General features: G+C 42.0%; 1 protein-coding gene across 1 annotated transcript; it reads left to right on the forward strand.

Moving 5' to 3' along the window:
• Positions 1–254: 254 nt before the first annotated feature.
• LOC124973382 (zinc finger protein 670-like) lies at positions 255–15,940 on the forward strand. The gene is given in 7 exon segments (XM_047537334.1): positions 255–1,361; positions 1,557–1,723; positions 4,009–4,146; positions 12,325–12,451; positions 12,633–12,693; positions 13,437–13,654; positions 13,891–15,940. Coding segments are annotated over 5 exon segments (927 nt in total). The 5' UTR covers positions 255–1,361; positions 1,557–1,723; positions 4,009–4,116; the 3' UTR covers positions 14,382–15,940.
• The last annotated feature ends 8,010 nt before the right edge of the window (positions 15,941–23,950 follow it).

The following is a 23,950-nucleotide window of genomic DNA, read 5'->3' on the forward strand; positions in this document are numbered from 1 at the left end:
TGGGACTTGGCAACTCCTAGTAGCATTCACCTATGATTGATTACCAAACATGTTATCTTGGAAATACCAATTAAATTACATTTTTTGTCTAAATGAAATAGATATTTATGATTAACCTGTTGAGGAATTAAATATAAGTGACTTGAAATGTTTCTACCTATAAACATAAAGACTGAGTTTTGAGTGATTTTACTGGGTTCTTTAACACTGAGTCTGTTCTATTGAAAACTTGACTGAGAAGCAGAGATCTTGATTCCAGTGGCTGTAATCCAAGGCCAGACTAGATCCTGCAAAAGGAGGCCATTGAAGGTCCAGTCAGAGCTTTCTGGGCAGCCTCCCTGCAGAGGCCCAGGCTGCTCACACCAACCCTGGAAGGAGCCCTTTAGGCTGAGAAGCTCCAGAGCTCTGGAAAGCTGGGGTCCTCAGGCAGTTGTGGTGGGGGACAGGATGGGAAGGCTAAGGGATGCCCTTCCTGAGGGTGCAGTTGATGTTGTCCAGGGCTGTCCCCAGAGTGTGCAATGAAGCAAGTGCAGATTTGGACAAGAAGCGCCCTTGTTCTGAAGGAGTAGTGCACTCGGGGGCGAGAACCCCAGGTGAGCTCTGCAGGCACCCACAGCTCCTGCAGAACAGGGCTGCTCCCCAGGGAGGGCAGGCAGGGTTAGGAAGAAGCTGGAGGGGAGGCAGCAAGGAGGGGCAGGGTCAGATCCCAGGTCAGAGTGTTTCTCCAGAAGTCAGCCTGTTCTCAGGAGGGGGCAGGAAGAGGGGTCCTGTGCTGGCTCCAGGGGCCAGTGGGTCAGAGTTCAGGGTCCTGGAGGAGGGAGAGAAACTGGAGGCAAGTTTGATTAACAAGTATTTGTTCTGATCCCTGAAGAGAAGTGTGTTGAGCTAATTGCTTATGAGGGAACAAAGAGGAGGCATTTCAGGATCAGGGTGTGTCTGCCCTGGTGAAAAGGGAGCATCTTCTGAGTCCTAATGGGAAGGGGTCTCTGTGCAGGCTCTGCTCCAGCAGAATGCAGAGGAGGGGTTTCTTCATCATAGATCTTTCCCAGGATTCCCTTTGGCAGTTTCTTTTTCATTGGCCAATCCTAAGTTGCATCCTTTAGAGCAAAGTGAACATCAGTGATGTGCTTGGCTCAAATGAACTCACTGAACTTGAGGAGGGGGCAATGGGAGTCCCTGTTTGTAGCTCTTTGCTCTCAGCAGGGTGGCTGGCCCTCCTGCCTTGCAGCTGGCACCTGTAGAGGGGAGTGCTGTGGAGCCGAGCCCTGGACTTGGGTTTGTGCTGACTCTGGTGCTGTCAGCTGACCTGTTGAACCACCAGTAGTTTTGGAGAATGGATTGGTGCTGAGCAAACTCACATGGTAGGTGTCAGAAGTGGTTTCAGGCAAAAGGCCTCACAGGAGAGGACCTTCCTGTGCCTGCTGGCGGGTGCTGGGTGCTAGGTGCTAGTGAGAACTGAGGTCCTGCAGGAGGGAACCCTCCACTCTGGGGAGAGGGGAGCAAGTGACCTTCCAGAACCAACGCCCAGCTGCTGAGTTCCCCTTCTTGCCTAGCAGGTGCCACCTGGGCTGCGTGCACTGAGAGTGGTCCCCAAGGGAGGGAGTGTGCTCAGCCACCAAGCAGTGGTTCCTGGTGAACAGCGGTGACAGGCTCCTTCCCTGAGCTGGGTCCTGTGTCCTCCATCAGATCTGCTGCCATTCAGTTCCAGTTTGTCCCCAGGCAGGTAGGAATTTCATTCCTTGACTGAATGTAAGAGTTTTAGTTCTTAATGTTTAAGTGGGTAGAGTAATGTGAAGTAAAGAAGAACAGAGAGGGGCTGAGGCTGTGGCTCAGTGGTAGAGCATTTGCCCAGCACATGTGAGACACTTGGGTTCAATCCTCAGCACCACATAAAAATAAATAAATGAAGTTATTGTGTCCTTTACAACTAAAAACATTTAAAAAAAAAAACAGAGTTTTGAAATAATTTTTTTAATTTCATATTTTGATTCAATGTAAATTTTTATGTTCTTGGTAACATTTACATGGATAGAGTAATGTGATGTAAAAAAGATCACAGTATTCTTGAAATAATTCCAGTGCTCAGTTTAGTGAGAATCTGAACACCTGTGCACGTCCCGTCCAAATAGAGGGGAATGGGTCCTGGGCAGGCCGCCCTCTCTCCCTGCTCTGCCCTACCTGTGCCTGCAGGTGAGCGCGGTGCCACTTCTTTCTCTCATTCCTTGTCTTTCACCATCTGTGAGGAGGCAGAATGTTCCTTGCTTCTGTCTTATTGAGTTTTCACTAACTTAGTGCTGCATTAGTCCTCTGTCACTGTGGTGCTGTGACGTGTAAGGTGGTTCCTCTGCCTCAGTACCTTAGACTGGGTTTGCTGTCTCAGGCTATGGGTCTCCAGTTCCTTCTCATGTTCCTGCTTCAGTTTTTATTTACTTATTATTATTTTGTACCAGGGATTGAACCCAGACCAGGCATTCAACCCAAGGGTCCTGAACTACTGAGTACATTCCCAGCAGGTTTTATTATTTTATTTAGAGACAAAGTATCACTATGTTGCTTAAGGCCTCCCTAAGTTGCTGAGGTTGTTCTTGAACTCAGGATCCTCCTGCCTCAACCTCCTAAGCTGCTGGGATTACAGGTGTGTGCCGCCATGTCAGGCTCTAGTTTACATTGTTGACAATGTCATTCTTTTTTAAAGTTTGGTTCCCAATTGTATACACTTCATAAGTCTTTTACACTTTTGAAAAGAACATTGTCAGGTTTTTGATTATGGATAAATTCAAGCTTCTAGAAAAATACAATGCAGTGTATGGATCAGCTCTCTGATCTTTCATACATGTGTGTTTATCCCTTATACCTATTTATTTCTTGTGGCTACATTTTGCTTTTTGCTGAATACCATTTACATGAACATTTCTCTGTGATTCCATATTCTTTGAAAGGCTTTTCAGTCTGTGGCCATACCACCCTGAATGTGTCTGATCTTGTCTGCAGTGTTTTTCATTCATTTTGCCAAGTTTGATTCATTTCTGTGATAATTGCTTTTGTTTGTTCAAAGATACCCTGAACGTGAATTCATTTTCATTTGTAAAGTCTGCAGATATTTCCCCTCAGGTAGTGTGTACTTTGACGGAGTAGTCTCATTTTGAATATACTTGAGATTATCACTCTCTTCCTCTGAGCTTTATTTTCTTATACAGGAAGCCTAAGGTTGATGGGTACATTTGGCTCCCAGAGGTAAATCCTTAGGTGTCCCCTCCTGGCCTCCAGGCACTGAGCCCTCCTGGGGCACATTCAGAAGAGTCTGACCCCCAGCTTGACAATGTGTTTACCCTTCTCATTCTGAACTGTGGGTGAAGCAGGCTCCCTACCTGAGCTGATTCAGGTGTTTGCTCTTCTTTCTTTTTAATTCCTTTTATTGCCATATAACTAATTTTTGATGCATTTAATAATTGTATTTCCTCATTGTCTTTCTATTTTCTTGGCTAGAAATGAGTTGACAGAGTTAAAGTGTGAGGAGGCCTTGGCCATGTACCTGAGCGGTTCCCAAGTGCTGGATGCCTGTCTCCGTCCTCTCCCGTCTGGCCTGACCTGACCCCCACCTTCTCTGAGGTCAGGGTTGGCTGCCTTGGACACCAAGTGTCTAATTCCTCACACTTGCTTGTGACTCTGTATCTTAGCAGAAGATGCAGGAAGAGGCTCCTGAGAGCAGGAAGACAACAGGAACTACTTGGGAAGGGCTCAGCTCTGCTTAAGTGGAAATGTCACCCTGGCGGGCAGGTCCCCTTGCCAGGAGGATACCCTGCCTGAAATGGGCTTTTGCCAACTACCAGTCCTTCTGCCCTCACTTATCCAGGAATTGATCCATCCCCTGTCACTCATGGCCCCACAGTGTGCATGTGTGGGCTGGGGTGAGAGAGGGGTCTTGTGGAGCCCTGGCCAGTCAGCAGGCAGCTGGTGGGAGGGGGTGGCCTTCCACAGTCACAGGCCTTGATCTCTCACCCTGTGCAGCTCAGAATCCATCTCCAGGACTGTGTCTCCTCTGCTGTGTGAGGCCCCAGTGGCTCTGGCTGAGACTGTCTCCCTGTGAGCTGCAGGTGCTGTGAGATCCCAGGAAGGATGTCTGGACTCCCCAGAAGGCAGGAAATGGTGAGTGGTGGGGCCAGGACTCCTGGGGGAGGTGGGCTGGTTAGAACTGGTGGGAGCCAGGGGTGGCTGGACTCTGGCCTCCCTCTGTCAGCTCCAGAGTCGGCCCACCCAGAGCTGAGTCAGATGCTGCTCCAGCTCAGCCCTGCTGCCTTCAGGCCTTGGTGTGGGCTGGTCCAGGGTGGTTCCCAGTGTGGTGCCTGGTCTGCAGCCACTTTGGCAGAGCCCTCTGTGCACAGCTGGACCCCTGCCCGAGGCTCTGAGTGTGCAGTGTAGGCAGAGGGCCTCAGGGGTTCCTGACTGAGGTGTGAGCTCCTGTGTGGAGGATGCTGACTGAGGGGTCCCTGTCCCTCTCCTCCCAGGAGTCACCTTGCTTCCCCACCTAACCCCTGCCAGGGCTCACAGTAAATCCTTAAAATTCCTGGTCCCTCCACACATTTCCAGACTCCTCCTCCCACTCCCGTTCACGGCATTATCAACTCTTTGCTCCTCACACTGCATGCAGGTGGGCACAGCATCAAAGATTTGTGTTCGTTTGTGAATGTTTGCCATGTGGTGAAAGCAGTGAACAGTCACGTGGAACCCCCTATTGAACCCCTCTGGGTCTGTCTTTCTTTGCCTTCCTCAGGCACAGACACCTTAATACCTTTGGGCAGAAGTTCCCTTTGGACTCTTCACAGGGTCCTGTGTCTTCAGCCCCTGTCATTTCCTGGGTCTGCCACAAGGTGCCCATAGCTGCCCTGTGTCCTGCAGGGTGCAGGAAATTCGGGCCCTGGGTCAGCTCCTCCTAGAGGACAGCCTGAGGTGTGGGGTGCAGCCTGCCAGGGGAGCAGCTGGAGGCCCTGGTGCTGAGGAACCTCCTGGAACAGGCCTCATCTGGACAGCGATCTCCTTGGGACATGGTCTCCTCAAGCCCCTGTTCCCATTCCTTGGACACAGGTTGGTCAGGCGGGTGGGATACTGGTATTGAGGGAAAAGGACAGACATGATTCCTGACCTCTGGATTCTTTCAGAGTTGTAGAAAGATACAACCCTCCCAGAAGATGAGAAGCACCCATCCCTGTGCAGTGTTGTGGAAACCTGAGAATCTCACACTGAGTCATGGTCCAGGTCTTCTGCACGTAAATCAGAGAGTAAGTTCCTACCTAAATGCTACAGAAAGGGAGCAACAAAGAGAAAGGTTGACTCTGGTCTGATAAAAATGTTCCATGTATCTCTTTACTGGAACAATTATGGTTGTTTCATTTTGGGGTAAAATGCTTTGTCTTATTTTGAGCTGTTTTTCTGGTGAATTCACCTTTAATTCACACCTATGTTAATATTTTTTTCTGAATAGTGTTTTGTCTAACTAGAGTTTTTTAATAGCATCACCATGGCTGACAGATTCTACTCCTAATGTCCCCAAATGCAGACTCCCTGTGTTTGAGTACAGTGTAAATCTCCTACCTGTACAGATGGAATTCTTGGTAAAAGTTACTGAATCTTTGTCTCCTGTTTGTTTCATGTATATTTGCACATACCCATGTATTGTCTGTGGTGTCTACATATGGGCTTCTATCCATGCATCGTTTACATGGTTCCAGAATTGGCTTATAGATAAGTGAGTGCTCATAAGTTAAGAAAAATGGAATCCAAATGTCTTCAGTTTACTTCAACACAAAGGTCAATTTAAATTGGAAAAAACAAACATGTCTTTGAAAGTACTGACCCATACATTTTTCTAGGTGGCCAATCAATCAAGAAACTGTTTCTATAAAATGTTTAAATTGCAATATTCATTGCTTTAATGGATTTTTCTTTGGCAGAAATAACTAGGCTTGCTGGGCACAGTGGTGCACACCTGTAATCCCAGTGGCTTGGGAGACTGAGGCAGGAGGATTGCAAGTTCAAAGCCCACCTCAGCAACAGTGAGGCACTAAGCAACTCAGTGAGACCCTGTCTCTAAATAAAATACAAAATAGGGCTGGGAATGTGGCTCAGTGGTAGAGTGCACCTGAGTTCAATCCCTGGTACCCCCCAATTTATTTTTTTAAAGAAATGACTTAAAGTGTTAACTAGGTTTGTCATGTCTTGGTTTTCATGGGTAATCTAAAGTTAATAGAATGAGTAAATTAGATTTAACATAAATCAGTTTAATTTTCATAAATATGTTAGTTAAGTTAGGGAAACTAAGTCTTAAAAGAAAAGGTTGGTACCTGCTTTCAGGTTTTGTAAACAATTACTGCAATAAGGCATCACTTACAGGACAGGATATAATGTAGACTTCTAGTACTGGAAGTCAAAACCCGTTACTTCCACTTTAAGACTGGTGAAACTAGCCTAGCAAGGCTGATGAATGCTTAAAACCAGAACTTGAAGACCAAGGCCAAGGTGGTAAAAGGGCTAAGGAAAAAAGAGCGAGTATTTTGGCCCCTGCCCTCTTAGTTCAGCCAGCACTCGGGAAACAGTGGAACCTCACTAAGGGTCCTGTGACTGGTGAGTCACCAAACCTTTCGATTATTTCTTTAGAACTGACACCAGTGTATTTCTCAAGTTACAACAAAAGTTCTCCTTTGCAGAGTGTGCACAGGTTGGCTTCCTGTCCTCTAGGGTCCTCTCAGTCCCCCTGATTGGAAGGTTGGGTGACTCACCAGAGTTGTAGGACCCTCTGAAGTCCCATTGCTTCCTGAGTGCTGGCTGAACTAAGAGGACAGGGAGGTTCTAAAGGGTTCATCTGTATACATTTGAGACCTGCAAATCTTTGTAGCCTCTACATAGGTAAGAGTGCTCTGTTTTTCACTGGTATGATTATTTAGCCTCAACATTTATCCCTCTAAAAGAGGTGATGTGACACGTGAAGCCCTAAACAAAATTTTCCAAGGGGGCCCAGCTAAAAGCAACCCCTGTACCAAACAGAACACTAATAAAAAAAACCTTGTTTTTAAAAATCAGATGGTGTTGGATATTCATAGTTAAGATATCTAAGACATTATAAAAAATAAGTCATGTGTATGTTTCTAATAATTCTGTTAATGTTTCCAGAATCTTAAGTGGTCTCTACTCAAAAATCAGTGGCATGTTAGAGCCCACCTTAAGCTTTAATACATTACCTGTCTGCTGTGGTTTTCAGGGACTGGCGAATAGATTGCTTTGTGCTAGTTGTTTACAGACAATGCATTCCTGTCTTGTGTATTGTTGTCCTTACACAATCTATGCCTCATCTAGTCATTTGCCAGCCAACACCATGGACCTCTGGATTTCCATGATGCGCTGGATGCCCAAGCTACAAATAGCCTTGCAGATAGAATCTAAACCTAACTCTCCTTCTACTGGGGCCTTTAAACGGGCATCTGTAGAAGGACCCTGGCTGCTGGTCCCCTGTCATTGCGCCTTTTCCACCTGAAGTCTCTAGAGTGGTCATCGCCCCTTTCCCCTAATGGCAGTGAGGGGCATGTCTTCAGAGGGTGGAATGACGTGGCTCCCCATCTGCCAAGCCATAGAGCTGGCCCTCTGGTCCCTGCTGAGAAGCGGCAGCAGAGCAGTGGAGTGCTGGAGGGGTGGTCTGAGTGGGCAGCAGCACTCGTAGGCAATGGGCGTGGACTGGGGCCACAGGAGCCTGCCGTGCCAGCGTGCAGTGAACCAGTGCAGACACCTGCTCACCAGTGCTATGGTTTCAGAGCCCTGAGCACGCACTGTCTGCTGACTGCAACCTCCCGGGAAGCTGGGATTGCAGATGAGCAGTGAGAACGTGGAAGTGGGGCAGCCCTGAGTGGAAGTTTGGACTTGTTAACCAGTAGTGTGAGTGCTTTTATATACTCTAATTAGCAGAAGTTCAGATCAATAATGCCGACCCAAGTGCTATGAAACCACTAGGCTAGCACAACGAGATGGAAGCCTGCGGTCAGATCGCCTCTTGCCCTGAGGGAGTTCTGTTTCTGTTCCTATTCTTGAATAAATCCTCTCTTTTCACTCTTGCCTTCTGTTGTCCATAGCGTTTCCTTCTTTGGATTTGTGAGACAAGTACCCAGAAAGAAAGAAATCAGGGTTGAGTTGCTGTGGCTGTGGCAACACTGAGGGCATAGCCCTCTTCAAGAGCTGCAGAAGCTACGGCTCTTACAGACCCTACCTGCCAGCAGAAGTGGAAGATGGAGTTCTTCTCAAGCTCCAGTTTCAGCACCACGGTTTGCCCATGCAGTTATTGAAAGGCGTGTCTTCCTTCCCTCCAGCCCTGGGCAGTTCTGGGAATGACTGCGGTCGTCACTGCTGTGAGGTTTCTGTGCACATAGTTTTCACCTCATTTGGGTAGACACCTGGCAGCGCAGTGACGTAAGTGCAGAGTTGACCTAAGTGACTTTGAGAGAGCATGACAGCCTGTCCACCAGAGAGGCTGTTCTTTCCATTCACATCCGCAAGGAAAGAATTCTTGGTGAGAACTGGGCTGTGGCTCCGTGGCAGAGCACTTGCCTAGCCTGTGTGAGGCACTGGGTTCGATCCTTAGCTCCACATGAAAACAAACAAATAAAATAAGGTATTCTGTCCATCTACATCTACAAAAAGTTTTAAAAAGGAAAGCGTCCTTGTGATTCATTTTTCACCATCCTTCGGTGCTTCAGGTTTTGGTTTTGGCCGCTCTAGTGGCTATAAGGTGGTACCGTGTTGCTGACTGATTTGTAAAACTGATGACATGATGGTGAGCATCTTCTCAGACTGGCCATGTATATATCTTGAATGAGGTGTCTTTACAGATCTTTTGCCCATTTTTATTTTAAAATTTTTATTTTTAATTTATTTGTGTGTGTGTGTGGTACTGGGGATTAAATCCAGGAATGCTCTGCCACTGAGCTGTATTTCCAGCCCTTCTTATTTTTATTTTGAGACAGTCTTGGTACATTGCCTAGGTTGACCTTGAACTTGTGATCTACTTGCCCAGGACTCCCGAGTCAATAGGAGGCATGTGCCACTGTGCTCAGTCTTTTCTTTTTAAATTGAATATTTTTAGTTGTAGATGGACATAATACCTTTATTTTACTTATTTCTATGTGGTGCTGGGGATGGAACCCAGTGCCTCACACATGCTAGGCAAGCTCTACCACTGAGCACAACCCAGCCCTGCCCAGTCCCTTTGTTCACTTTTTATTTGGTTGTTGGCTTTCATACTGAGTTTTAAGAGATCTTTATCTGTTTCGAATACTTCTGTTATCATTATGTGTTTTGCAAAACATTTTGTCCATTTCTGCAGTTTGTCTTATCCTCTTAACTGTATTTTGACCTACAGAAACAATTTTGATCCAGTGTAGTTTATCAGTTTTCTCATTCAGAAGTCATGGTTTTGATGTTTCAAATGAAACCTTAAGGCCTAACCCAAGGTTGTATACAATCCTCTCCTGTTATTTTTGAGAAGTTCTAAAATTTTCACATTTGCTTTCAACATGTAATCTTTTGACTTTGTATGTTTCCGATGCGGGGATTGAATCCCAGGGCCTCAGCCTACAAGCAGGGACTCTACCACAGACTACAACCCAGGCTGTGCATTTTACTTTTAGGTGTGTGATCCATTTTTTTTTTTTTTTTTTTTTTTTTTTGCGGTGCTGGGGATCGAACCCAGGGCCTTGTGTTTGCAAGGCAAGCACTCTACCGCCTGAGCTATCTCCCCAGCCCTGTGATCCATTTTTTAGTTAATATTGTGAAGGTTGTAAAGTCAGTGTCTAATTCAGTTCTTTGCATATTAATGCTTAGGTGTTGCAGAACATTTATTGAAAAAACTATAGTTTTGTCATTGAATTTTCTTTGCTGCTTTTTCAAAGATTAATTGACTGTATTTGTGTGAGTTTATTATGATCTGGTGATTAGAACTCTTGGATGTGATCTGCACTCACCTGGAGGTCGCCCGGCTGTGCTTCTGGTACTGACGTCGGTGTGACTCCAGTGCTCCTGGTGCAGGTGCTGGAATTCTCCAGCCTTTTACACTCATGCCTGTCGTGGCTGCACGTGGCTGCTCTTGGCGCCTTCCCTGAGGTGTGGAGAAGGTTGGAGAGCCTGGCAGTGCCCATGACGTCCCTGTGGTGAGTGTGCTGTTGAGTCACGCTCACCTGTGTGCTCTCTGTGTGCTCCATCTCTCACCCACTGTTAGACGGTTGCTGCTGTCTCCCAGTCACTGGATTTCATCACGTTTCCTTGTGAGTCTCAGGTGTTCATCAGGTGTTCTCACCTGATGTAGGTCATGCATCTGAAAGACTAAGGCAGTAGGTTTGGGTCTTGTTAGTGAGTCTAGTGTCTGTGTTTTCTCAGTGGTGCTTGAAGTCAGGTGTTTTTTCCATTGGTGCATTTTGCATTGATGTATTTCCCTGTTTCTGTGTATTTGTTGCTTTTGAGCAGTGGGTATTTAAATATCATAATGGGTTCCTCTGAAATCAGTTCCTCCTCTACTGAGAACACTGTGTTGAAGGCTGCTGTGTGTCTTGACTTTCCAGAGTAATTTTGGAGACAGTAGTTTAGCTATTCAGTGTTCTCAGTGGTCTCTCTTAGCTGTGTCCAGTCAGTGGTGATTTTTTGTATAAATACCCAGGTGGATGTAGGATTTTGTTTACTTAAAACATGTGTAAGTAATTCCCACTAATTTCTTCACCAGTGGTCTCCTGACTTAGATTATGAAGTCAATTAAATGAAGTGTGACTGTGTAGAGTTCTTTCAGTTGAGATTGACTGTAATAAATGTAATCTTTTGCTGTTCATGTGGTAAGTTGTGAAGCAAGGGGAAGCATTCTGTTGACTGTGCTTTGGCCTCATTTTTAGGAATTCTAAGTTCCAGGGCTACGACTTCTTCAAAAATACTTATTAGCCCTTACTCCTCCCTGAGGCTACATAGGAAGATTAGCGGGAAATGGAAGCAGGTGTTTCTCTTTCCCCAGAGGGTTGACTCATAAAATCTCAGGAAATTCATCTTTTGAGAAGTAGCTTCTTTTGAATGTAAGTCTCAGAAAGGATACAATTTTCTGGGCATACTGGAAAATTGCTTCTTTTTCCCTCCCTGTACTGGAAGCAGCAATCAGCTTTATTTATGATCTTCACTCTGATAACATGGCAAGTACTAATGGTAATAAAGCATTGTTTATACCAACATTGAGGAATCCCTTTTACTACAGACAACCTTTGTATATATTAACTGTTAATTACCAAAATGCCCTTGAGCAAAACATTGTTATGTGGCACATAAGTGTTTTGGAGATTTGTGAAATTTCCTAAGGATATCATGTGGAAGAGGTGACATCTTGGGAACACTGAGTTGTTTCTAAGATACACACCATCTTTCCACATACCCCATTCTGCCTTGACATGGACCAATAGGAAAAATCAAACTGTCCTTTTTATTGATCACTGTTCTTATTTGCTGCTTGATTTGATTTAGTCTGGAGTAAACCAGTCACACACTTCCAGTTGTTCTCTTGGTGTCATCACATAGGATGAACTCAATTAATGAATGATGATAACCTGTATGAAATGTTGGTTACCATGGAAACTCATTAGAGACCCTGTGCTCAGAGGGTATCTATTTTTATTTATTTTCATGGAGGTGGACTGATCCTCTAGGTGCTACTGTAAGAATGGAAGGAATTGTTGCTTTTGAGAAGTGGGTATTTAAATATCATAATGGGTTCCTCTCAAGGAGAGCAGACATTTCGTAAACCCCATGTTGTTTACCTAAGCTCTCGGCACCATGACAAAGTCTAAATGCTTAGTTTAGTGTGCTCCCTCCCAAATCCTTTGCTCCCCCTACCACAAAACATACAACTGTGTCAACAGGCATTTCTAAGGGTAGTTGCAGGTGTTGTCAGCAGTGCTAATGTTTACCTGTCTTCTGCACAGAAGGTAGTAGGGATTCATATTGCATGTACAAGAGGTTCACCCTACAAGGACATTAGAGGTGACCCGGGAGCACTACTCACTCCCTGAACTCACCAGAGGGTGTCTTTAACTCTGCGTCACTTTTCTGAGTTTTAATTTCAGTATTGGGATGCCTGTACCTGTAAAAGTGAGTGCAGACAAAAAGTATGAGTTTCGCTGACATGATCTTGGAATGAATGTGTGGAGAGCACAGAATCATGATATAGATAGATTGAGTATATAGATAGATTGAGATTGAGTATAGGTTCTTCATGCTGTCAATCTCTCTTGGCCTGTATTTCACATCTGCGGGATATTTTAGAACTCAGTGGCCTTTGCGGATGTGGCTGTGAACTTCACCCAGGAGGAGTGGACTTTGCTGGATCCTTCCCAGAGGAATCTCTACAGAGATGTGATGCAGGAAGTCTTCAGAAACCTGACTTATATAGGTAAGAATGTCAACATTCATTTATTTAATCAAATAGAAAGCAAATGGTTATTTTGGTCATTTATGTAGGTTGAAAAGGAATACTTTGGTGAATAAATTGGGCATATATCTGTGTACAGTACAAATCCAATAATTTTTTTCATAGTTCACCATTCATAGATTTTTCTCATTCTGTATTTCAGGAAACAGATGGGAAGACCAGAATATTGAAGATCAGAGCAAAAATTATGGGAGAAATCTAAGGTAATTTATACTCAGAAAAGTAAACCATGTCCCTTGAGGAACTCTTGCCATGTCATGTAATTTTTAAAACAAGTAAACAAAACAAGCACAATTTGAAATATGATTATTCTTAGCAGTTTTTCATTAGAAAATGTATATTTCAGTATAGCAAAGAGGTGTTAATATTTTCAAAATAATTGATTTGCAAACACTATAAGAAAATGCATTTATAAATACCACTGTTTTGCTCATAGCTGTGGGGAAACACTGTTGCAAAGTAATCAATGCATTTGCTTTTTAACAATTTAGATATTACCAAAAAATCTGTATTTTGTTTGACTATAGTGATGGTATAAGTCCAAGAACTATTGATAAAATAGAAAAGTATAAGTCGACCAGCTATAGAAATGTGCTTCTCAGTTTTTACAAAAGTCATATGATAGATTCTGTAAAAATAAAAAAGGTGTTCAGTGCAGATAAACATTTAGTGAAATTCCAAAGTTGATCTTAAAATTTCTATGGAATAAGCCCATGGGAATACAGTGTATGGAGAAGTAAGTCTTCATGTTATTTGTTCCCTAGTAGATGCATCATCTCTCACTGTGTACACAAAGCAGTGGAAAGTGAGGAATGTGAGAAGCCATGTAAATTTAAACACAAGAAAACCTTCATTCTTTTGCAAATGCTCAAACAAAAATGATAATGCACACTGGAAATAGACCTTACAGATTAGTGATATATGGGGAAACCTTCAGTTTTTCCAGGTCTGTTAATAAACATACATGTAGTCATACTGGAGAGAAATGCTCTACATGTCTACAGTGTGGTAAATTCTTCATTAGTTCCACTTGCCTTCATAGATATGAACAAATTCATACTGGAGAGAAACTCTATGAATGTAAACAATGTGGGAAAGCATTCTCTTGTTCTGCTTATGTTCGAATACATGAGAAAACTCATACTGGAGAGAAACCTTATGAATGTAACTAATGTGGGAAAACCTTCTCTTGTTCTCTGTACCTTCAAAACATGAGAATATTCATACTGGAATGAAGCTCTATCAATGTCAACAGTGTTGGAAAGCATTCTCTTGTTCTGCTTACCTTAAAAAACATGAAAAAACTCATAATGGAGAAAAACCCTATGAATGTAAACAATGTGGTAAAGCCTTCAGTACTTCCACTCACCTTAAAACACATACACAAACTCATAATAGAGAGAAGCTCTACAAATGTAAACATTGTGGGAAAGATTTCTCTTATTCTACTTACCTTCTAATTCATGAAAGAACTCATACTGGAAAGAAGTTCTATGAATGTAAACAATGTGGGAAAGTCTTCATTAGTTCCTCTCACCTTCAAATTCATGAAAGAACTCATACTGGAGAGAAACCCTATCAGTGTAAACAGTGTGGGAAAGCCTTCAGTAGTTCTGCTTACCTTCAAATACATGAACGATCTCATACTGGAGAGAAGCCCTATGAATGTAAACAATGTGGAAAAGGCTACACTAGTTCTGCTTACCTTCACATGCATGAACGAGTTCATACTGGAGAGAAGTCTTATAAATGTAAACAATGTGGTAAAACCTTCACTTATTACACAAATCTTCATGTACATGAAAGAACTCATACTGGAGAGAAGCCCTATCAATGTAAACAATGTGGGAAAGCCTTCTCTCATTCTACTTACCTTCATAGACATGCATGAACTCATACAGGAGAGAAGCCTTATGAATGTAAACAGTGTGGAAAAGCCTTCTCTCATTCTGCTCAACTTCACAGACATACACGAACCCATACTGGAGAGAAGCCTTATGAATGTAAACAGTGTGGGAAAGCCTTCTCTCATTCTACTCACCTTCAAGTGCATGGAAGAACTCATACTGGAGAAAAGCCCTATGGATGTAAACAATGTGGAAAAGCCTTCATTAGTTCCTCTCACCTTCAACAACATAAAAGAACTCATACTAGAGAGAAGCCCTATGAATGCAAACAGTGTGGGAAAGCCTTTTCTCATTCTTACTTTCACAGACATGCACAGACCCATATTAGAGAGAAGTCTTATGAATGTAAATAGCGTGGAAAGTCTTACCAATGTAAACAGTATGGAAAAGCCTACCCTAGTTCTGCTTGCTTTCAAATACATGAATGAGCTAACACTGGAGAGCAGCTCTGAGTGTAAATAAGGCAGAAAAGCCTTCCTTATTTCACTTGCCTTTAAAATCAGCAAACAGTTCATACTGGAGAAAACCCCTATGAATGTAAACAGTGTCATTAAACTCTCATTAATTTCTCTAGCCTTCAAAGACATATACTGGAGAGAAACTCTGTGAATGTAAACTATGTGGGAAGAGACTTTGCTCATTATGGTTCCCTTCAAATTCATAAAAGAACTCATAGTAGAGAGAAGCCCTGTGATTGTGAATGATGTGGAGAAGCCTTCACTTGTTATCATTTCCTTAAAAATACACAAGTGAGCTCACATTGTAGACAGCCCCTATGACTGTAAACACATGATAAAGTCTTCACTACTCCCAGTTTCATTAGACAACATGAATGAACTCATTCTGGATGGAAGCCTTATGAATATTAGTATGGTAAACCTTCAATACATACAGTTGCCAACAAATATATGAATGAAGTCATACTGGAGAGCGCCCAATGAATGTACACAGTGGAGCAAAGCCTTCACTATGTTCAGTTCAATGTATTTCCAGTTAGACAACATGAATGAACTCATTCTGGACAGAAGCTTTATGAATGCAAATGGTTTGGTAAAGCCTTCAATAGGTCCACTTATCTCCAAATACATGAATAAATGCATACTGGAGAGAAGGCCTATGAATATGAACAGGGTGGTATAGCCTTACATTCAACATCAACAGTCCATGCTGGAGAAAAGCCCTTATTAATGAAAGTATGGGAAAACACCATCTGTTATTACAGTTCTCTTTGTGGACATGAAAGAAGATGTACTGAAGTAAAGCCCTTTGAATTAAAAAAAAAAGTGGCAAATCATTTCATCATTGCATATCTCGTCACCTTCAAAGACATGAAAGGACGCATACCCCACAGAAAGGCTTCAGTTTAAAAAATGTAAATAACTGTTCTCAGTTATGTTCAGACCTCTTGAACACTGGAATACAAAACCACTGAGTGTATGGTGTTTCATTTTTTTATCCTATACATGAAAGTAGCCATAATGGAGAGAATCCCTGTGAATGTGAGGAATGTGGGAAAGCATACAGTTTTCCCAGTTTCTTTGAAAGACATTAAAAGAGTCATATTGGTAAAAAATCTGATGCAAGTAAAACATGTTGTAAAGACTTCATATGTTCCATTTCGGTGTTTTTGTGTTTTTGTGTTTTTTTTTTTTTGTTTTTTTTTACGTTTTAAATTAGGATCACATCAGTCCTGCAGTCATATAGGTACATGAGGTAATAATGTCTGTTTCATCCTACTCTCATTCCTTCCCCATACCCCTTTCCCTCCCTTCACTCCCCTTTACCTACTATAAAGTAACTAACTCTATTATTCCCTATCCCCCCCAACCCTTATAGTGAATTAGCATCCACATGTCAGAAAACATTTGGCCTGTGGTTTTTTGGGTTTGGCTTATTTCCCTTAGCATGATATTCCTAATTCCATACATTTATCAGTAAATGCCAGAACTTCATTCTTCTTTAAAGCTGAGTAATATTTCATCATGATATGTGATATCACACATATATCACATTTTCTTTACCTATTCATCTGTTGAAGAGCATCTAAGTTGGTTCCATAATTTAGCTATTGTGAATTGAGCTGCTGTGAACATTAATGTGGCTGTGTCACTGTAGTATGTTGATTTTAAGTCCTTTGGGTATAAACTGAGGAGTGGAATAATTGGGTCAAATGCTAGGTCCATTCCAAGTTTTCTGAGGAATCTCCATACTGCTTTCCATAATGGTTGCACCATTTTGCATTCCCACCAGCAACATATGAGTGTACCTTTTCCCCCACATCCTCACCAACATTTATTGTTGCATGTATTCTTGATAATTGCCATTCTGACTGGAGTGAGATGAAATCTTAGAGTTGTTTTGATTTGCATTTCTCTAATTGCTAGGGATGTTGAATCATTTTTCCTATACTTGTTGATCAATTGTATATCTTTTTTTATAGCAAGATGATTATAGTTTATTATAATATATTATATACAAAATGTATAGGTGGGGATTTTGTGCAATTGTATATCTTCTGTGAAGTATCTGTTCAGTTCTTTAGCCCATTTATTAATTGGGTTATTTGTTTTTTTGGTGTTAAGTTTTTTGAGTTCTTATTATATATCCTAGAGATTAATGCTTTATCTGAGGTACATGTGGTAAAGATTTTCTCCCAATCTGTAGGCTCTCTCTTCACATTATTGATAATTTCTTTTGCTGAAAAGAAGCTTTTTAGTTTGAGTTCATCCCATTTATTGATTCTTGATTTAACTTCTTGTACTTTTGATGTCTTTTTAGAGAAGGGTCCTAGGCTGACATGATGAAGATTTGGGCCTACTTTTTCTTTTATTAGTTTCAGGGTCACTGTTCTAGTGCCTAAGTCTATTATCCACAGTTAGTTGAGCTTCATTCGAGGTGAGAGATAAGGGTTTAATTTCATTTTGTTACATATGGCTTTCCATTTTTCCCAGCATCATTTGTTGAAAAAGCTATTTTTCTCCAGTGAATGTTTTTGGCACCTTTGTCTAGTATGGGATACCTGTATTTATGTGGGTTTGTCTCTGTGTCTTCTATTCTGTACCATTGGTCTGCATGTCTGTTTTGGTGCCAATACCATGCCATTTTTATTACTGTAGCTCTGTAGTATAGTTTGAGGTCTGGTATTGTGATGCCTCCCGCTTCACTTCTCCTTGCTAAGAATTGCCTTGGCTATTCTGGGTCTTTATTTTTCCAAATTAATTTCATGGTAGCTTTTTATAGTTCTATGAAGAATGTCATTCACATTTTTAATAAGAATTGCATTAAATTTGTGTAACGCTTTTGGTAGTATGACCATTTTGACAATATTAATTCTGCCTATCCAAGAGCATGGGAGGTCTTTCCATCTTCTAGGTCTTCTTCAATTTCTTTTTTAAGTGTTCTGCATTTTTCATTTTAGAGGCCTTTCACCTCTTTTGTTAGATTTATTCCCAAGTATTTTTTTTTGAGGCAATTGTGAATGGGGTGTTGTTTTTTATTTCTCTTTCAATGAGTTCATTACTGATGTATAGGAATGCATTTGATTTATGGGTATTGATTTTATATCCTGCTACTTTGCTGAGTTTATTTATGAGTTCTAGAAGTTTTCTGGTAGAGTCTTTTTGGTCTTCTAAATATAGAATTATGTCATTGGGAAATAGTGAAATTTTGAGTTATTCTTTTCCTATTTGTATCTCTTTAAATTCTTGGTCTGTCTAATTGCTCTGGCTAGAGTTTCAAGGACAATGTTAAATAAAAGTAGTGAAAGAGAGCATCCCTGTCTTGTTCCAGTTTTTAGAGGGAATGCTTTTAATTTTTCAACACTTGGAAATATGTTGGCCTTGGGTTTAGCATATATGACTTTTATGATATTGAGTTATGTTCCTACTATCCCTAGTTTTTCTAGTGTTTTGAACATGAAGCAGTGTTGTATTTTGTCAAATACTTTTTCTGCATCTATTGAGATGATCATATAATTCTTATTTTTAAGTCTGTTGATATGATGAATTATGTTTATTGATTTCTGTAATTTGAACCAAACTTGCATCCCTGAGATGAACCCCACTTGATTGTGGTGCACTTTTAAATATTTTTTGTATGTGAGTTACCAGAATTTTATTGAGAAATTTTGCATCTATGTTCATCAGGGATATTGATCTGAAGTTTACTTTCCTTGATGCATCGTTGTCTGGTTTTGGTATCAGGGTGATACTAGCCTTATAGAATGAGTTTGGAAGGGTTCCTTCCTTTTCTGTTTCATGGAATAAATTAAGGAGTATTGGTGTTAATTCTTCTTTGAAGGTCTTATGGAACTCAGCTGGAAATCTCTCTGATCCTGAACTTTTCTTAACTGGTAGGCTTTTGGTGGCATCTTCTATTTCATTACTTGAAATTTTGCTGTTTAAATCGTGTATGACCTCCTGATTCAGTTTGTGTAGGTCACATGTCTCTAGAAATTTGTCAGTGTCTTCAGTATTTTCTATTTTATTGGAGCATAAATTTTCAAATTCGGTTCTATCTTCTGTATTTTAACTGTGTCTGTTGTGATATTTGCTTTTTCATCACATATTTCAGTAATTTGGGTTTCTCTTTTTCTCTTTGTTAGTTTGGCTAGGGGTTTATAAATTTTATTGGTTGTTTTCAAAGAATCAACTTTTTGTTTTGTCAGTTTTTTCAGATGTTTCTTTCAATTTCATTGATTTCAGCTCTGATTTTAATTATTTCCTGTATTCTATTACTTTTGGTATTGATTTGTTTTTCTTTTTCTAGGGCTTTGAACTAAATGTTGGTCACTTATTTGTTGACTTTTTATTCTTTAATAAATGAGCTCAATGCAGTGAACTTTCCTCTTAGAACTGCCTTCCTAGTACCCCATCGATTTTGGTATGTTATATCAATAATCTCATTTACCTCTAAGTATTTTTTTATTTCATCCTTGACTTCTTCTACTATCTATTTGTCAATTAATAGTGTATTATTTAGTCTCCATGTGTTAGAGTAACTTCTATTTTTTATCTTATCATTGATTTCTAATTTCAGTCCATTATAATCTGATAGAATGCAGGGTATTATCTCCTTTTTTGTATTTACTAAGAGTTGCTTTATGACATATGATATGGTCTGTTTTAGAGAAGGATTCATGTGCTGCTGAGAAAAAATATTCACTCATTGATGGATGAAATATTCTATATATGTCTGTTATGTCTAAATTATCGATTATATTATTTAGTTCTATAGTTTTATTTAGTTTTTGTTTAGAAGATCTGTGCAGTAGTGAGAGAGGTGTGTTGAAGTCACCCAGCATTATTGTGTTGTGGTCTATTTGATTCTTGAAACTGAGAAGGGTTTGTTTAACATACATAGAGGCTCCATTGTTTGGGGCATAAATATTTGCAACTGTTACATCTTGCTGTTGTATAATTCCCTTCAGTAGAATGAAATGACCTTCTTTGTCCCTTCCAATTAACTCTGGCTTGAAGTCTACTTTGTCTGATATAAGGATAGAAGTCCCTGCTTGTTTATGCAGTCCTTGTGAGTCCTTTCACCTTCAGTCTGTGGGTGTCTTTGCCTATGAGGTGAGTCTCTTGGAGACAGCATAGTGTTGGGTCTTATTTTTTAATCCAATCTGTCTTTTTTTTTTTTTTTTTGTGGTGCTGGGTATTGAACCCAGGGCCTTGTGCTTGCGAGGTGAGCACTCTACCAACTGAGCTATCTCCCCAGCCCAGAGTCTAAGTCTTTTGATTGATGAATTTAGTCCATTAATATTCAAGACTGTTACTGAGATATGACTTGTATTCCTGGTCATTCTGGTTTATTTCTGACTTTTAATTTGATTTAGATTCTCTTTTGATTATTTGTATAGTGTAGTTCCTCCCTTTGTTGATTTTCATTTTTTTTTTTTCACTTTGTCCTCATGGAATGTTGTTGAGAATGTTCTGTAGTGCAGGTTTTCTAATTGTGAATTCTTTTATCTTTTGTTTATTATGGAAGGTTTTTATTTCATCTTCAAATCTGAAACTTAATTTTACTGGGTAGAAAATTATTGGTTGGCATTCCATTTTCTTTCAAACTTGAAATATGTTGTTCCATGACCACCTAGATTTGAGGGTCTGGGTTGAGAAATCAGTTGAGATCTGAATTTGTTTTCCCCTGTACGAAATTTGCTTTTTTTTTTTTTTCTCTCTCACAGCCTTTAATATTTTATCCTTACTCTGTATTTTAGTCATTTTCATTATAATGTGTCTTGGTGTGGGTCTGCTGTAATCTTGTATATTTGGGCTCTTGTAAGCCTCCTGTATTTGATTCTCCATTTCATTCTTTAGGTTCAATGATATTATGTCATTGAAAAGATTGTGCATTCCTTTGGTTTGTATCTCTGCTTCTTCTATCCTGATAACTTTTAAATTTGGTTATCCCATAATTCTTGGAGATTCTGTTCATGGATTCTTACCATTTTCTCTGCATGATCAATTTTATTTTCAGTATTAAATATTTTGTCTTCATTGTCTGAGGTTCTGTCTTCCAAATGGTCTAGTCTGTTGGTGTTCTTTTCATTGACTTTATAGTTTGATTTATCGATTCCTTCATTTTGAGGATTTCTGCTTTTTTTTCCACAATTTCTATTTATTGAAGTGATCTTTCACTTCTTGTATTTTCTCTTTTATTTCACTCTTTATACCATCCTTTACTTTGCAGATCAGATTAACCATGTACATTCTAAACTCCTTCTTGGACATTTCTTCTATTGTGTTGTCAGTGACTTCTCTTATTGGGGCAGCTTGGTTTGTTTGTGACATTTCGTTCCCTTGTTTTTCCATGTTCCTTGTGTGTTTTCCCATCTAGTTGCATGGATCCGAGGCAATACAGATTCTACCCTGTATACTTATAGTGTCACTGAAGATTTCTAGTATTCTGCCTTTAAGAGGGAGACCAATGTCAACAGCACCCAGTGCAAACAATATACAACCTCATATCTAGTAGCTCCCACCAAGGTGTCTGTTGCCCTCTCACTATAAATAGCAATGATGAGTTTGATACCTGTCCACAATAAATACAGAAAATTTGTCAAATGGATTTACACTCTCAAATAGTGGACAAAAAAAAGAACAAATCTCAGTTGAAAATTGAACAGCTGTCTCTGCCAGCATCCAAAAGCATCTCAGCCCTGTCTCCGACTTCCCACAAGACCGCCTTGGCCCAGGCAGACCCAGTCACTATCTCACCAATCTGGGCCCCAGATGTCCTGGGTTCAGCCACATTGCAGTTCCAAGATGTCAGTGACACTGGAGTCTCCCTGGCAGCAGACCTCTGGGCAGTGGTGGAAGTGGTAGTAGCAGGAGTTGGTGGCAGCAAGCAGGGGGTCAGCAGCAGCTGCAGACATTGGTGACATGGGCAGTGGGTGGGGGACTGCAGCACCAGTGGTGGCAGCAGCTGTGGCCACAGCTGCATTAGCACACAGAGAGAAGACCTCCAGTGACCTCCAGGGAGTGGCGTGGTGTTGGAGGCAGCAGCAGCAGGGGCTGCCTGGCATCCAAGGCAGTGTCAGAGTCAGCAGACCTCCAGGTGGGACAGCATCAACAGTAGCAGCAGCACCCCAAGGAAGGACTCCGGGCACGGTGACAGTGGTGTCAGGGGCAGCTGTGCCCCAAGAGAACACCTCTGGCGATGGCAGCCTGGCCCCTAACAGCATTGCCTGGAAAAGACCTCCGGTGTCTGCAGTGGTGTGAGCAGCAGCTGCACCTGGAGAACACACCTGGGTGTGGGCAGCAGCGGCCTCAGGGCCAGAGGAGACCTAGGAAGACAGTGGGGGCGTCCGCAGGGCGACCTCGGGGACGGCGGCCACAGCTGTGGTGGTTGGCATCTGCAGCAGAGTGTCTGCATGTTTTGTGTTATTCACCTTTCTGTCACTGTGACAAACGTGAGAAAATCAGTGTAATAGAGGAAAGGTTTATGGCTCAACTTCAGAGGTTTTCTGTCCACTATTGGGTGGTTTCATGGCTTCAAGTCTGAGGTTACTTAGAACATCACAGTGGAGATCAGAGCAGAGCTGTTTTCCCCATTACTTCTGGGAAACAGGCTTGTGGGGAATTGAGCAGCAAGCAGATGCACCCTTCAAGGTCCTGTCCCAGTGGTCCACCTCCAGCAACCAGGTATGCCCTTCAAAGTCATGTCCCAGTGGTCCACCTCCAGCAACCAGGTACACCCTTTAGGGTCATGTCCCAGTGGTCCACCTCCAGCAACCAGATGCACCCTTCAAGGTCATGTCCCAGTGGTCCACCTCCAGCAACCAGGTACACCCTTCAAGGTCATGTCCCAGTGGTCCACCTCCAGCAACCAGGTACACCCTTCAAGGTCATGTCCCAGTGGTCCACCTCCAGCAACCAGGTACACCCTTCAAGGTCATGTTCCAGTGGTCCACCTCCAGCAACCAGATAATGCCCTTTAAGGTCATGTCTCAGTGGTCCACCTCCAGCAACCAGGTACACCCTTCAGGGTCATGTCCCAGTGGTCCACCTCCAGCAACCAGGTACACCCTTCAGGGTCATGTCCCAGTGGTCCACCTCCAGCAACCAGGTACACCCTTCAGGGTCATGTCCCAGTGGTCTACCTCCAGCAACCAGATAATGCCCTTCAAGGTCATGTCCCAGTTGGCCACCTCCAGCAACCAGATACACTGTTCAAGGTCATGTCCCAGTGGTCCACCTCAAACTAGACCCGCCTCCTAGTGTCTCCATCACCCCTAGCACTACCAGCGGGCACCAAGCCTCCAGCATGTGTGCCTTTGGGGGACAGTCCAGGTCCAAGCTACACCACTTCAGTTGCATAAATGAACTCATGCAGGGTGATCCCTAAGAGTACCAAATGTGAGAAAATATTCAGTTTTGCTGATTTCCTTCCTAGACACAAAAGGACTCACACTGAAGCAATGCCTGAGGACTAAGAAATCCGGTAAGGTTTCCATTTTGCAGTTCTCTGGAAACCATGGAAGGTTCACACTGAGGCAATGGAGTGCATGTCCGTAAGAACTGTGGTAAGGCCTCCGGTTGTTCCAGGTCCATTCAGACACATGACAGAACTCGTTACTGAGAACCAGGATGAGTGCATGGGAGTGGGGCACGCCTTCATTCCCCTGTGCCCATCCAGAGGCACGGGTAGTGCACCCTGGACGTGGGCGTCACATTGCTGTAAGTGTGCAGAGAGCACACTGCTCTCTGGGTCCACCTCTCACCTTGCAGGGCCCTTTTCTATTCATAGGTTCAGTTTTCTAATGATTTGTGGGGAATTTTTGCATGTATATTGGTCATGGTGTCCCTGATGTAATCCATGGTGTACAATTATCTAGTATACATAGGTGCGTACATGTATGTATCTCTGTTCACGAATAGTATGTAGGACACAGTGTAGTTTTGTATGTAATTAGATCATATGCAAATAATTTATAGGATAATGCAATTAAATGATACATAATTAACATATCATGTTGTGTTTTATAGCCTCAAAATATAGTATTAAAGTCCTCTCAGATTCACTATAAAGTTTGTAAGTCCCCTGCCAG

The sequence above is a fragment of the Sciurus carolinensis genome, assembly GCF_902686445.1.
Source record: "Sciurus carolinensis chromosome 19 unlocalized genomic scaffold, mSciCar1.2 SUPER_34, whole genome shotgun sequence".
Taxonomy (NCBI): Eukaryota; Metazoa; Chordata; class Mammalia; order Rodentia; family Sciuridae; genus Sciurus; species Sciurus carolinensis.